Source organism: Amyelois transitella, chromosome 16 (assembly GCF_032362555.1).
Source record: "Amyelois transitella isolate CPQ chromosome 16, ilAmyTran1.1, whole genome shotgun sequence".
Lineage (NCBI taxonomy): Eukaryota > Metazoa > Arthropoda > Insecta > Lepidoptera > Pyralidae > Amyelois > Amyelois transitella.
In genome coordinates this window covers 5,773,302-5,788,607 of record NC_083519.1, presented here as the reverse complement: position 1 = coordinate 5,788,607, position 15,306 = coordinate 5,773,302, and the positions used below count along the sequence as shown (strand labels likewise).

Here is a 15,306-nt window from a genome sequence, read left to right as displayed (position 1 = left end):
TGACTGTTTTGTAATCTCTTTATATTCTATCCCTTAGTGTGTACTGTTTTCTATTAAATTTTTATCTGTGCTAGAAATCCAGTCTCATATAAAATAAAATATAGAAATTATACTTTTGGTTTTATTAAAATCATTTATTGAACTTAAATTTCATTTTATATCATTAACTGTAAACAAGAATGAAGTTAATAACAAGCTACACATTCAGTACAGCACAGCTAGAAAATGGGCTGCGTATCATGTATGATCAACTTGCTTGATGTTAGCCCTTGTTGCACCCCCTATTTTCTGGAGAGGAACCGAGATATGTTTACGGCATATAAGTCAATGTTTATGACCAAAATTTTGGACTGGTAAGTTAAGGTTTTAACCAATATTTGATCAACCAATTTTATGTTTATTTATACATGTAGGTATAACAGGATTTAATTTCCCTCACTTTAAGGAATTAATTTACAAATTTTCGTAAACAATAAAAGAATCTCAATAATTTATATGACTGTATATAATTCTCTTAAAATAATGACAATGTTAAAACAATCAAACTTACTTATAACTTATGTAAGGAATAATATTGAGAATGCCATTATAATACAACAGACTGCTACATAAGGAGATTTTCTTTCACCAATCCTGGCACATTTCCAGAATGTTCCCATCAATCTGAAACACAAATTTTTACTACTTAGCAGAGCTGACATTTTGCAGAGTTGCAGTTCTCCAAACTAGGCAAAAACTATAGTCATTATCCATGAAGAACTTTAGCATAGAGGTAAACTTGATAAATTTTTAAATTAGGGATAGCTTTTTCACATGAAATTTCAAGAAGTGAAATCCCAAGTAGCTTGAGATAAAAAGAAAATTGATCTTTCAATGCCTAACAACTAGAGGTCAAGGTCAAAGATTTCAATAGTATAAGACCATGCCTTTATGGGTAAAAAGAGCCAACAGTTATGAAAAGACAAAGGTAACATTCAGCTGTATGGTCCAATAAAATAATTGATATTTAAATAGTAACAGGTTGCTAGGCTATCGTCTAAAATAATTCCAAGTTTATAAGCCTATGATTGAATTTTACAATCTGCATGGGAAAAGAAGCAGCTGTCACACATTACGTTTTTCTTCACGCCAGATGAGAAGGGAAGCTTGCAGATGAATGTATACCTGATTCTTTCAGTCGCCTTTTACAACATCTATGAGAAAGAGATTGAGTGATTCTATTCTAAAGTGCCGGGAACACGAAGGCATTTTAGTAATATACTTAGTTAACTTTACCTAACGAAAACTTACCCGGTTTTATTACGATCCATAATGCTAGGGAAAAATGATCTTAAATATGCACAGGTGCATATTAAAAGTAAAATAACTGATAGCAAACTTTGAAAATTGAATATTGCACTCTGAAACAATAAATTTAAATTTTTATAACACACACTATACAAATAGAAACCTTTGGAACAAACAATTATAATCTGTAACGATATGTAATGCTTTTACCATTTCTGCATTCACTTTGTATGCCTTTTTAGTGAAAAAATAATGGAAAAGGAAAGAAATCTGAATATATTTCTCCAAATGAAAACAAATCAAAATTATGTACACATCAGCTGACACTCATAATGTCAAAATGACCCTACTGACGTATATATGACATTGACGGTTTAAAAATCAAGTACCAATCTGTGACCTGTGTACGTACAATTCAAAACACTTCTGACCACATATTAACAGAAGCTCGGTTAAAAAAAACTTAACGAAAACAAAGCTAGCCAAAATTAAGTTATCAAAAGAACTTAATTCAAGTGACTCGTAAACAATTTCACAAAAAAAATCATCGACTGGTTCATCGAATATTGCTGTCACTGTCTTAACTGTCAGTCGAGTGTCAAATCACAAGAAAGGGGACTGATTTGGAGTAAAAAATACACAATAAGTTTTTGTACTGATTTTAAGAGAATTACGTTTTGTGGTATAAGAATTCATAACTTTTATATCATAATGGATGAAGACAAATTTGCTCTTGTTGAAAAAATCTTATTGGACGTGGATAATATCATGTCAAAAAATGCTGAGTTGTAAGTGTCTCTTTTTCTTATTTGGTTTATATTCAATTTGATCGCTTTTTAGTGAAAGTTTAATGACTTTCTAAAATTTATATTTCAGATGCGCCTTCGACATAGTTCCTGTAGATACCAATTTTCGGAATAAATCTCCTGTCCTACATTTGGAAAACTGCTTAGGGTTGGAGTCTTGGTGTGTGAAACATGTATACATGTATTGTTATTCAGAAATTATGGATAAGTTTTTCGCAAAGTCTAAACGAAAAGCGCTAAAAATATCAGCAGTCAATTCTGATAGAATTGCAAGACTCCTAAACTTAACTTTGTTGATAAATCCTGAATTAACTTCTTTTTGGAATAAAAGGCGTGATATGGTACTTAAATCGTTTCTAGACAAAGGGTCAGAATTACTGTTCACAAAGTTGGCATTGTCTCGGAAACCAAAGTGTAATGATGCTTTTGCGTATAGACGTTGGCTGTTGGAGCTCATTCTGGAAGGTTTGTAAATAAAGTATTTCAAATAGGTTCTCAATAAAAAACATTGAGCATTCTAACATATTTACACAAATAACCCTTATATGAGATAACCAATGGTCACAAGACTAGAAGCATAAATTAGTCATAGATATGGTATAACATACATATATAAATTATGCCTCTTTCCTGGAGAGGTAGGCAGAGAACTCATCTTTCCACTTGCCACAATCCCTGCATACTACTTTTGCTTCATTCACATTCATAACTCTTCATGTAAGCTCATTGGTTTTGGGTAGTCTTGACCTGACCTTTGCTAGAATGTCTCAGATTTGATCAAGGTACGTTCATCTAGGCCTTCCCACTCCCACAGTCCCATTCATATTCCCTTTGTATATTTGTTTGGTCAACCTGCTTTCATTCATCCTATTGACCGACCGGTTTGGTCATGTCGAGAGGATGAATGAAAGCATAGGATTCTTATTCTTTCACATCACAACATTCTTTTTTTGCTGTTCCTTATCCTGTTTTTCAAATAAACACCATTCATACTGGTGAACGCTCTCATTTCCACACATTTATTTTACTGTCATGCTTTTCCTGTCACACCGAACTATCACTCTCATACATTAGTGCTGGAACCAACATGCCCTTATTCACTGCCAAGCGAGCCTTTTTGGACAACTTCTGACTGCTCATGCAATTTATGATCTAAAGATGTGATAATTAATATCAATAAAATGTTCTATTTAAATTTTCCAGATGGTTTAAGAACAAACTATTTACAATCATTAGTAAATGAAGAGCTTCATATTTGTGAACTTGCTGCGGAGAATAGTCCCAACAACTACCACAGTTGGAACCATCGGATATGGCTGATAAATAGACTCAGTACAGTGAAGCATTTTGACCTCAATTTACAATACATGAAGGAGTATGAGTATTCAGAAAGGTGGTCGTCCAAACATGTTTCTGATTATAGCTGTTTCCATTACAGGCAGTTCTGTATTAAAAATATTTTCTCTATTAACAATGAAAGCTGGAAAAACCTATATAAAAGTATAAATCAAGACCTAAGAAAAAGTTTTGTCCAAGTTTTGATTATGAATTTCCCAAAAGATGTCAAAATCCAAGCATCACAAGAAGACTTGGTTTCTTATTCGGAGAAAAATTTAATTAATCTCTTATTAAGTTATACAGTTAAAAACTGCAGTTGTACAGTAGATGATGTCTTAGTGTGTAGAAAACTAGAGTTATTATTCAATGAATTAGTGTTGAATAATGAATTGTTAAAGTTTTACAAATATCACGAGACATTGTGGTATCACAGACGTTTTGTGATTCATGAAATTGTTGCAATAATGTATATTTATTTTGGTGTGGTTCGGCAGAATGGAGTGCTAGTCAAGAATAGTTGCAAAATATGCAATGTTGATGATTTAAGACAGAAACAAGCCAAAATTGTGAAGTATGACAGTAATCGTATTTACTCTAGCGTGTTGTTCAATGTTTTGGCATGCCATGAAAAAAAGTTTGTTGAGGAAAGACGAAATGATGGAGACAACTATGCAGATCGTCATGAAAAGTATCTTAAGTTTGTTGAAGGTTTTAATTGTGTGATGTGAAGAGGGAAAAAGACAAAATATGCCATAATTACAGACTTAAACCTAATCATAGTTCTTTTATATGATATTTGTACTACAATAAATTTTAATGACAAAAGTATTTAATGAAAAGTCTGCATGTGTAAATTCCTGCATAGCCTTTCTTTTTTAATTAATTGGATTTGAGTTAATGGATTGTGAAAATCTGTGATGTTTCGAATTAGAACTTAGTGTTGTAACTGTTTGTTTCTAAGGAGTGGACTGTGTAATGTAGGAATATGTAAATAGATATTACAAAGTAATCACAAAATAATGAAAGTTTTTATAAATTGATGAATTAGATTTTTTTGTTGAGTTTGTACATTTTTTATTATATAAGGTGAAGCAAGCTATATTTTCTACATATATTATATGTATTGATTATGTCACATCACAATACTATAAATTAGACATTTAATGAATTGTGGCGTGGCCACTAGCCATAGATTTCATAATAGTACTTTAGAATGGGCACTACACACCTTTGCCGATCTATACTTATATTATAAAGAGGTAAGCCCTTGTGACATGAATGTTTGAGGCGGGTAATCTCCGAAGTTATTGAACCAATTCGAGAATTCACCATTAGACAGGTACATTATACGAGATTGCTATAGAGCATATTTGTTTAAAATAAATTAGTTTTTAGGTGTGATGAAATAAATAACTGTATGTACTGTGTATGTAAATGTTACTAATGTGTATTGAACAGACATATCATCATCACATCATCATTATCGAGTCAGCAAACTGAAGGAGCAATGGGCAGGCCACATTTCGCGAAGAGCTGATGGCTGATGCGGCCGAAAGTCCTCTGAGTGGATGTGGTATCCACTCAGACTCTACTAGCGTTGGACGGCCTCCTCCGAGATGGAGCGATGATCTGATGAAGTCCACGTGCCACGTTGGATGTAGGTCGCCTCGAACACAGCAAGTTGGAAGTCATTGGCGGAGGTTTCTGTACAGCAGTGTTCGTCCTACGGCTGAAAAGATGATGGCGATGATTATGTATGGTTCCTGGCACTTTAGGATCAGCTGATCTTTTTTTCTTGGATATTGTAAGCCAAGAATAAGCATCATGGTCCTAGCCGGATTAAGTTTCCTTATAACAGATGTCAGATGAGAGTATCTTCGTATAATTTGGCTATTACAATGTAAGGGTTTGGGTTGCGCCATATAACTTAAACCCTAACCAGCCTTCGAATCTCCGGAAATTTATGAAGCTTAAAAAAATACTATCATTGTTATCGTTAGTCAAATTTGGAGTAAAGTAATCAAGGCCAAAAGTGTGCGGGACACTAAAGCCTTGGTTCCTCTCAGACTGCGGAAATCGCCAGAAGAATGAGGGCCCGTACTGTATGTTACTTCTTTATTAATAATTTTTGTTTGTTTATAATTGTTATTTTGTTTGATTAAAAGACATTTTACACATTTTTTTTGGATTCTTTTATTTTATTGAAAACCTAAAATTTTAAACATTTATTGATGATGCAACAGTGAGTGTGCAAAAATATTCTTACCTACTCGTAGGGACCCGCCCTGAACCTTCCTCTTGAATCCTATCTATAAAAAAACCTTCCATTAAAATCCGTTGTGTAGTTTTAAAGATCTCAGCATACATACAGACTTAAAGACAGACGCGGGAAGCGGTTTTGCTTTATACTATGTAGTGATGTTTTCGTTTAAAGATAACTAAGTGGACATTAAATTTTCAATTAATTTTATAGCAGTATCTGTGAGAAAGGAGATTTATGTAACCGGAACGTTTGACACTATTCTGTTGAAAATAATGCTACGCTACAACGCCTACGGGCTACGTCTCCCGCTCCCGCCCGACGCTACGACGCTGTAGCGTTTCGTAGCTTTAATTTGGCGTGCTACGTGCTACGAGTATTTCGTAGTACTAGCATTGGGACTATTTACTTCAAAATCAAATGTAAATTGCAAGACCTGAATTCTAGACGAATTATTTTATTACTATTTAAGAATTTATGTATAACACAAATTATATTAAAATGAAACTATTTAGATATGAAACTATTTTAGATGTAGGCATACGTAATAATGTCGCAAATCTGATATCAAAGCAAAATTATAAAAGAGAGCCTAGATTTCTGCACGGATGACATATAAATAAGTTTCTTGTTTTAAGTAATTACTTCTGAGAAACAATGAAAGCAACTACTTTTTATATTGCAATGAACGCGTACGAGGATAAGCCATTACAAGGTTGCAAACTCGTACTCGTAACACGTAAGTACATAAAACGCACGTAGCAGCTGAGGTACATAACAGGTGCATACGCATTACGCATCGACACGGGCTCTAGATGTGGGTCAGGAGGTACCCCCTTCTAACTACCTCATTGGCAAAGCGAACGATCAGCCAACGCGAGTAAAAAACAATAGCCTTAATTGGTAAGAAATAGAGTATATTTTTGTTCGTCTGAGATTAAGTTGAATGACATTGTGCGATTTTCCGTGGTTTGTGACGTCATGGCGTCGCGGGCTCGCTCCGATCGATATCGGTTGCCAGATTCGGGCGCCATCGTTCACGTTCGGGCGGTGGTCGCCTCCACCACGTGGGGTTACGCAATAGATGGTACAACTCATTGACAAAGATTATTTGTGTAACGAAGCCATGCTGCGTGCGGACCTCGGACGTCCACGCGCATCGCTGTCACGTAACAATCCTGAACCTTGAAAATGTTTTCTTTATCTGGTTTTTCTTTTTTTTGACGCACATTGCAAAGTCGTGACATGACTCGTAAGTGACAGAAATGGTTGTGATAATACAAGACACTAGAACAACAAGCGAAATAAATCTTGTCCTCATACCAAAATCGTATGAGGACTAGATTTATTTTGTGCTGTTTTGTATGGTTTACTCTTAGGGTGCAATAAAGAGTTTTATCTATCAATCTATCAAAATCATTATACCATATAACTTCATAATTGAAAGAAATACATCATCAGTTCAGAATTAGTCTCACAATACACGTATAAGTGCTGTTTCTGTACTGTAACATTTTCCACACTCGCACGAAATGCAGCGGAAATGAGGAAAACTTGACAAAAGCTCGCCCATAATTGTCATGCAGCCAGCGTCCTCACGAGAGGATAGTTAAAATGCAAAGTTCGCTTCGTTTTAGGCCTCCACCATGGATTTAGAGAAAAGTAGCAGAATCTCATAATAATGGAAAATTTATTAAAAAATCTACTGTAAATTATTATTTTAAAGACATATTAGAAACTAATCACTAATATACATATGTACATAGGATTCAAAAGCAATGTTTAGCTGAATGGCTCAGTGATAAAATTGATATTGAGAGATAGGGACAGCTCATCGCCTTAAAGAAGAATGCCAAGTTAAGTACTTTAATTGATCTTTACAATCTACTCAGAATGAAAAGCTTTGTAAAGAGTAATACGTTTTTTTTTTCTTTACTACCGGACCAGACTACTTAAAAGTTTAAATTGAACACGAGATTTTGAGAACTCCGTTTCCCGAACCGACCTTCTTACACTCAGAACAACATATAAATATCTATGTATGTGCTCATCTTGTCTCTTGTCTCCAAATTCACTTTTTATTAGCATTTATTGAATTTACACATCGGAGAGAATTTCGTAACATCCAATTTGCAATTTAATTCATATTTTTACATTCGCACTGAGATGTTCGAACATTGACAGTTTATGGAAAGCTTTGTAAAAACAAAAAGTAAAGCTTTTTGAAATACTCTTGAGAAAATTAATATCAAAGACAGATTGCTATAATAATTTTTTTTTCAAAGTCTTCCAAATGTTAAGAGTTTTCAGAACTGAAGCGATTGGGAATTTAATTTTTGTGTAGAGAGCTTTGGGCCACAATACCCAAAAGCCCCAATTAGCGGGTAAGTAGGCACTGAGGTTTAGCAGCAAGCAGCTAGCCGCGACCTATTGTCAGGATTCTTTAGATTGCACAACCAAAATTTTAATAAAACTTCACAGCACGCTCCTAAGGAGTTAGATAACATCGCATACAGCTAATTACACTCCTGATTGGTTTGCAACTGGCCAGCATGGTGCGAACAAACTGCCCGAGGTGCAGGGACGTGTGCATCTTACAAATGAGCAAGCTAACACGCTTATCTGATTAAATTCCTTCGGCGCGGGGGTAATGCAATTTAGAGAATGAGACTAGACTTCAGCCTCACATGTGGGATTTCAACATCTTGAATAGTCCGTTTTTATTTATGCAGAATTGCATCTTAAACCTAAATCTATAACAGAGATCACTTACGCTGGGTCTACAGATTTGGTATTTGACTAGGTGCACTAAGAGAGGATTTCACATAATTCCCATTGGAACGAAATCGAATGTAATATTTATAAAATGTGTATAATTGCTACACACATTTATTTAGTCCTTATTGCTAAGATAACATCTTTCTCAAAATAAAGTAAATAAATTATTAAGGCTTTCTTCTAGAAGACTTTTCAAACTATTTGTCTTGCCCTTTACAAGGTTAGGTAAGTTCATTATAAGAAAATAAAGAACTCGATTAAAGTATCTCGAAAGTTCTCGTCCATCTTCGTAAATCTCTAAAGATTGGTACCAACGCTTCCCAAAACTTTTTATATTTCTTTATTACTTTTGCAGGTAGCGAAATTAATAGGTACCTACTAAAATTCTTCACAATGGCCCTCATTTACAATTCCGTATTGAATCGGTAACAAGAAAATGTAATTAATATCCTGAGATGAAAATCGAAGCTGACATTTGCCAGAACATTATATAAACGACCGCTCGGAGGGAGTTCGACGGCGCTATTCAATACACTCGGCTCTTGACGAACAAAGTACTTACTTATATAATTCTATGAATCTAAACATACAAACATTTAATTACGCGTCTTTCCCAGAGAGTTAGGTAGAGACAACATCTTTCCACTTGCTACGATTCCTGCATACTTTCGCTTCATCCACATTCATGCCACTTTCGTCAGTTCGTCCTGAAATTGAGATAGTTATAGGCGAGAGAGAGTGCCTAAATATATATTTAATAAATATATATTTTTTACGCAATAAGAAGATTTATTTTAATAGAAATTTGTTTTTGATTGATAATGACTTTTCTTGCAATCTTAATTGCATTATATATATACATACGCATATATGACCATATGATCACGCCTTTTTCCAGATAGATAGGCAGACATATCTTTCCACTTTCACGATCTCTGCATACTTACTTCTTTTACTTCAAATCTTATTCCCAATAAAAAGTTCATATACTCGTTATAACTTAAAAACCTTACTCCGTATTTCTTAAAAAAGATAGGCCATTAGCAAGTTTGACGCAAAAATAGCACTGGAAGGTACTGCTCAGACACAAGCTGACCTCGATGTGAGGACGGGGTCGACGGCCACAGCTCGGGGAAGTCGCGATCGTTACCCATCATCAAAACTGCAACACTAAGGACTAGGCCAGTGCAATGATTGCATCAAGTTTAACCGGGTCCGATCGATCCGAGGGTATTTACCTCGCCGGGCGAAAATAATCCGGGTGCCGGTGATGTCAGAGCGGCTGGCACACACGCCGCGGCCACACTCAACTATGTGTACCATTCTCTGTTCTCGCTGAAAGCTGTCTTGAGTGGAATTGATTGCTCAAATAATAAATTGTAATGGTGTTTACTTAGTACAATATACAGTGTTAGATATAGTTTAGTGTGCAAGTATGGAGGAACAAGAGTAATTCGATGGTGGTAGTGTATCGCAGCTTTAGTGATGTGGAAGCGCGGCGGCGGGCGCGTCGTGGCGAGCTAGGGCGCGTGCGCGCGAGCGGTGAGTCTTGCCGGGCGCCAGTCGGTCGCCGGCCGGGAGCAGCCGGGCGCGCGTAGCGAGATATGGCGCCCCGCGCCCGGTGCGGCCGGTGAGGCGCCGGCCCCGCCGACCGCCCCGGGTCGACGGGCCAGCCGGGCAATCGGGCGAACCGCGCCAGCTGCAAATATCGCATCATGTCCTTACTCAGCGTCACAGGTAGTGTTGTGCTTTTCGCGCCAGTTCTGTGGTGTTGCCTTTGTGCTAAGGTTTGAGTTACGCGCCTATTTGTGGTTATGGATGTGTACCGTAGCGTACGGGTTCTTATGCTGGCGCAGGGTTAAGGGTATCTGGTAACGTGGCTTTTAGTAGTATAAATAAATCAGGTTATGAGTAAATTAAATCATTCGTAGTACATTATAAGATACAGTTCACACCGATCTTTTGTAGTAAACTCATGTATGAACATAAAGTTCAAAAATTTGAATGTTCCATCCGATTATGTTTGTTTTGAGATAATAGAATTCAACATGTGTTTTAGAGTTATCGTTTACAGGTACTACCGACCCGCTGGTATTTCAAACAAAGGTCACTCACAGCTTTCTTTACGGCATCAATTTAGTCTGTAACAGCAATTTCTTATCATTTATCATTATAACATGTTTAATGATAGTAATTTTTAATGTAACATTGACTTTTAAGCTGTACCAATGATAGACCTTATCCATAAGAATGATAAGTTTTTAGTAGGAATCATAAAAACATTGCCACAGCAAGAAGGTTTACAGAAGATTTCATTAGTCAGAAAATTACCCTTTTCTTTACCATTCTCTAGTAATCAACGAAATCCTTTTATACCTATCTACACGTCTCTGTAAAGTCTATTCGCGTCCACCAAGCTCCTGTCTTTATAGTTAAGGTCCCTCTGAATGCAAGTAAGCCACGCTTTGAGCCGGCGCATCGTCTCACGCACGCCCTGTACATACATACAACTATTGTAAGGCGGTTCTGCTCCATTTCACGCTGAATATAGGTCGACTTCAACGCCGCCTTTATGGGGAAAATTTCCTTAAATTAATGAGTTTTGTTATTTCTACATACTTCCTTCGCTTCATCCACATTCATAACTCTCTTCATGCAAACTCGGCGGTTTCGGATACTCTTGACCTGACTCTTTACCATCACGTCCTTAATTTGATCATGATACGTTCGTCTAGGCCTTCCCACTCCAACCTTTCCCTCCACACTCTCCTTGTATAGAATATGCTGGCAAATTGAAAAATGTTGAATATGCCTTCCTCCTCCGGCAAATTTTCAATAGCATAGTTTCAATAAAACCATATTTAAAAATACTTTAAACTCACTATTAGACCTCCACCGTCTAATGTGGGCGTCTAACGTTCCAAGTGTACAATAAACTAAATCCGTTAAATCGAACAGCACCCTTTGTTTGCTTTATTTTGCCACTGAACTATATCGCTTAAACTAATATAACATGTGTGACTGCCACGTAGGTGGTCGTGATTCGTACTACGAATAGGATCTCTTTCCCATGGATGTCGAAAAAGGCGACTAAGGGATAGGCTTACAAACTTGGGATACTTTTTTAGGCTTTGGGTTTGCAACCTGTCGCTATTTGAATATCAATTCTATCATTAAGCTAAATAGCTGAATGTGGCCATTCAGTCTTTTCAAGACTGTTGGCTCTGTCTACTCCGTAAGGGATAAAGACGTGACCATATGTATGTATGCGGAAAACGCGTGAAAAGTCGGAAGGCGGACCCCGGGCCTAAACACTCCTGTGGAAGATGCAACCGGGAACACGCAGAGATGAGAGAGAGAATCAATTGAATGACTTTGATTTAATTGATTTAATTTTTAGTTTTAGAAATCTGAATAATATCACAATACCTGCTTATAAAATGCAGAAAATACAATTTAATATTTTAATTATATATATTTTATCATTTTGCCTTTCGAGATACGTGACATTAATCTCTGTTCTAGTTTAAAAAATAATTAAAGTTTAAGACTTAATAAGACTTGCTTATTAGGTATTAAGTGAGCTTATTATTTTGTATTAACATTTTTATAACAATATTATTTAAAATACTATAATTATATTATACATATTTATATATTGTGCGTACAGTACATGCCCGTCACCATTTTTCTATTTCGTCTCCTGTTTCGGGTCTGCTGAAAGAGATTTATTTAGAAATAAGCAGTAACCTACTGCTGTTTCTTGTGTTTATCATTCCTATACCTCTATATTTTATGTGTACATGAATTGGTAAATAAATCTAGGCACAAGTCCTGGTTGCCTCCCATGGGAGAATCTTGGCTAGAGGTTTCCCATACTTGCAAAAAGCCTTTTCATTTATTATGTCACATAATATATTTCGACTAAAATGTCCTGCCCAAAGTGAAACACTTTCATAAAGTAGCATGTTTCTCATGGGATTCAAACAGAAATATACAACCGGATTTTAACACAAACGGTTAGATCACTGAACTACAGGCGTAGTAAATTCTCCTTTACTATAAGTACAATAAAATTATACTTCACAAACTTAGATTTTGAAACGCATCTTTTTGGAAAGGTAGGCAGAGACTACATCTTTTCAATGACCGTTTGCTATCCCCATTCATCAATCTTTTCATGCAAGCTCGTGACATGTTGGCGTGTTGGACAAAATTATCAATTTTGATATTAAAATGAGCTAGTTAAATATTTTGATTCAAAGCTCTCCTCAGAAACCGATTAAAATTACCTTTTCATCTTCGATTTTAAGGTAAACCGTTATTTACAAGTACTGAGTTACTGTTAAAGATAATAAAAATACACTGATCAAACTAAGCAATCAAGTTGAATGTCCTATGTAGAACAGTTGTTTATTTGTATTACGTTCGCTCATGCCGCGATACGGAAATTTGCAAGTGATGCGACGGAGCAATAGGAAATCTAATTCAAACGTCGTAAGGTTGAACTCTTTTTAAAGACCACAAAATTCTATTATCGCACAGTACAAAGCGGTTTTCTATGCGAATAATGTGGGTACAGAAAGCAGGATGTAATAAATGCATTCTATTACGTTAGACGCCTATTAGTATTTGGCATGCCATTTTGTAAGTTAAACTATTTGTATTTTTCTCTTAATACCAATAATCTCGCAAACACTAAAAGGTCACTTCAGCTATATGGCTTAATGATGAAATTGAGATTCAGATACTGACAGTTTGCTAGCCCATCATCTGAAAGACGAATCCCAAGTTTATTAGCCTCACCTTTAGTCGCCTTTTACGATATTAGATACGGGAAAGAGATGGAGTGGTCCTATAGAATGCATTCTATATATGTAAATTGTGAGAAAGAACAGACAGTTATTGGTATTTGACATGCCATTATTTGTACTGCATGTAATTACGAGAATGTTGCGCTATGGGTATATGATGTTTTATTGAGTTTTGTGCGATTATGCAATTAGATTGTCAAGGAACCCTTCGAAAAATAAGGTTTTAGTTATCATAAATGATTAAATATATATAAACAGAGATAAGTGGTAATTTGTCGTGAAACTGAATATTATTATATCAATGTACCTCCTTTTTTAAGGAAATCAAGCGAAAGTAGTAAATAAAAAAAAACTCACTCTTTTTAGAAACTATCCTTAGCCACTCCTAAGCTCACTAGCTTAGACGAAAATACTATTCGATCCTGTGCAGCTACCCTATGTATTACGGCTATAAGTTACCAAGAATCATGGTCAAAAATCACCAGGAACATTTCTCTTTGGAAACGTCCGCAGTAAATTTCCCGGCCCAAATGTATGTTACGTGGGATCCCATAACGCCTGGCGTAAGAGACCCGAATTCGTTGAATATTGCAATGGATTGTTTTTATTGATTTCTGTACATTCACACGTGATAACTTTCCGAATCTCATTATGTGAAAAATCACAATCTTCTTCTGAAGGCCGCGCTCTCGGTAAGCGGTTGTCTTATCATTTATACCATGTATTATACCATTTATTACGTTATCAAATATATAATTTACTTCATCTATAAAAAAAAATCCCCAAAATACGTTCAACGGTTTTGATTGTATGTTATCAATGTCAGTCTACTAAAACTTTCATTTATATTACATGAAATCATCAGTGAAACGCATAATACCTTAACATCTAACAAATAAATATCATTTCAAGCGAAAGTGTGTCGTGTGGCACGTGTGTTCGTTAGGATTGCCCACAAAAACTTTGAACGGAAATTGACAGTAACAAAGCTTTGTTCGTCAGAATAATATTATAGGTTATGCGAAGCCGCGGCCAGAAGCCATTAGATGTATATTTAATTTTGATTTGATTGATTTATTTTTGTGGCGAAATGTTCACATAGAAAGTTACGTACTGATAGTAAAGGATTAAATAATATTTTGCCAATGAACAAAATATAAAGGCAGCTTATTATATTCGCATTATGAAATATCCCGCGCGCACCGTTTAAGCACATCAAAATGCTAAGCCGCTCTTGTCACTGGCTCCACCGCTTATGTACCATATAGGGGGATTTAGTCTGATCGAATGACATTTAGTATAAGCGGGATTTGCGGGATTCGCTCAGTATATTAAGTTAAGATGTTTGTTATATGCATATCATAAAGAAAGTGTTTAGGTCAAGTATTATTTACTGATGTGAACAAAAATTAGTTATTATCGTTTGTGTCCGCACAATGTTCAACTACGTTATTACATATAACTACGAGTATGTGTGTTAAATATTTTACGGACTCATAAAGAATTTAATTATTTTCCCGGCAATTCTTTCACTGGAAATCCATTTTACTTCGATTGGCGACGATAATAAAATGTAACGGGTCTCAGTATTGCAATCGTAAAATGTCTATGTACAATTTCCTTGTATTTTCGTGTTTTACGGTATTAAATACACCATGTACTTCGCGATTGTGACGACGACTCGATCTTTGCATTGGTGGCATGGAAAGATGAGAGACATGCAATATTGAAAGTATATAGTAAGTGATCTCCCTAAGAAAAGATAGGCTCGTCTACTGTTCGATTTTATAATTGCAATAGGCTTCTGCTTTTTATTTAAATACAAAATAATAAAAAAAAAGAAAAAATAACATAATAACACAGTAGACGTTGACTTAATGTACTTATTTTATGGGTATTGTTGCACAAAGCAATTAAAAACAAAGTGCACATTACAATGAAACAATTCGATATGCATCGTAATAAAACAAAATAGAAACTTTTATTTTTTCATCGAGAAAGTCTTTCCGCATCCCCTTCGATT

General features: G+C 35.6%; 3 protein-coding genes across 3 annotated transcripts in view; 2 read left to right on the top strand and 1 right to left on the bottom strand.

Moving 5' to 3' along the window:
* Positions 1-487: 487 nt before the first annotated feature.
* LOC106129633 (protein kish-A) lies at positions 488-1,626 on the bottom strand. Its single transcript, XM_013328236.2, has 3 exons — positions 1,498-1,626; positions 1,291-1,400; positions 488-663 (listed from the first exon to the last, which is right to left on the bottom strand). The coding sequence occupies exons 1-3, from the start codon at positions 1,498-1,500 to the stop codon at positions 558-560; spliced, it is 219 nt and encodes a 72-aa protein (XP_013183690.1). The 5' UTR covers positions 1,501-1,626; the 3' UTR covers positions 488-557.
* Positions 1,627-1,889: 263 nt separating this feature from the next.
* On the top strand, positions 1,890-5,330 carry LOC106129634 (protein prenyltransferase alpha subunit repeat-containing protein 1). Its single transcript, XM_013328238.2, has 3 exons — positions 1,890-2,075; positions 2,164-2,558; positions 3,297-5,330. The coding sequence occupies exons 1-3, from the start codon at positions 1,999-2,001 to the stop codon at positions 4,157-4,159; spliced, it is 1,335 nt and encodes a 444-aa protein (XP_013183692.2). The 5' UTR covers positions 1,890-1,998; the 3' UTR covers positions 4,160-5,330.
* A 4,718-nt stretch (positions 5,331-10,048) lies between these two features.
* The window catches only part of LOC106129575 (phorbol ester/diacylglycerol-binding protein unc-13), a 58,460-nt gene continuing 53,202 nt past the window's right edge, over positions 10,049-15,306 (top strand). Inside the window, exon 1 of the mRNA XM_060948642.1 lies at positions 10,049-10,206. Within this exon, the coding sequence (XP_060804625.1) occupies positions 10,185-10,206 (22 nt within the window). The 5' untranslated portion in view covers positions 10,049-10,184. The remainder of the gene's footprint in view (positions 10,207-15,306) is intronic.

Coding starts and splice junctions, on each gene's coding strand:
- LOC106129634 (XM_013328238.2), top strand. CDS start 1,999: ATGGATGAAGACAAATTTGCTCTTGTTGAAAAAATCTTATTGGACGTG. Junction 2,076..2,163: donor ATGTCAAAAAATGCTGAGTT/GTAAGTGTCTCT, acceptor TTTATATTTCAG/ATGCGCCTTCGACATAGTTC. Junction 2,559..3,296: donor GTTGGAGCTCATTCTGGAAG/GTTTGTAAATAA, acceptor TAAATTTTCCAG/ATGGTTTAAGAACAAACTAT.
- LOC106129633 (XM_013328236.2), bottom strand. Junction 664..1,290: donor ATGGATCGTAATAAAACCGG/GTAAGTTTTCGT, acceptor TTTGTGTTTCAG/ATTGATGGGAACATTCTGGA.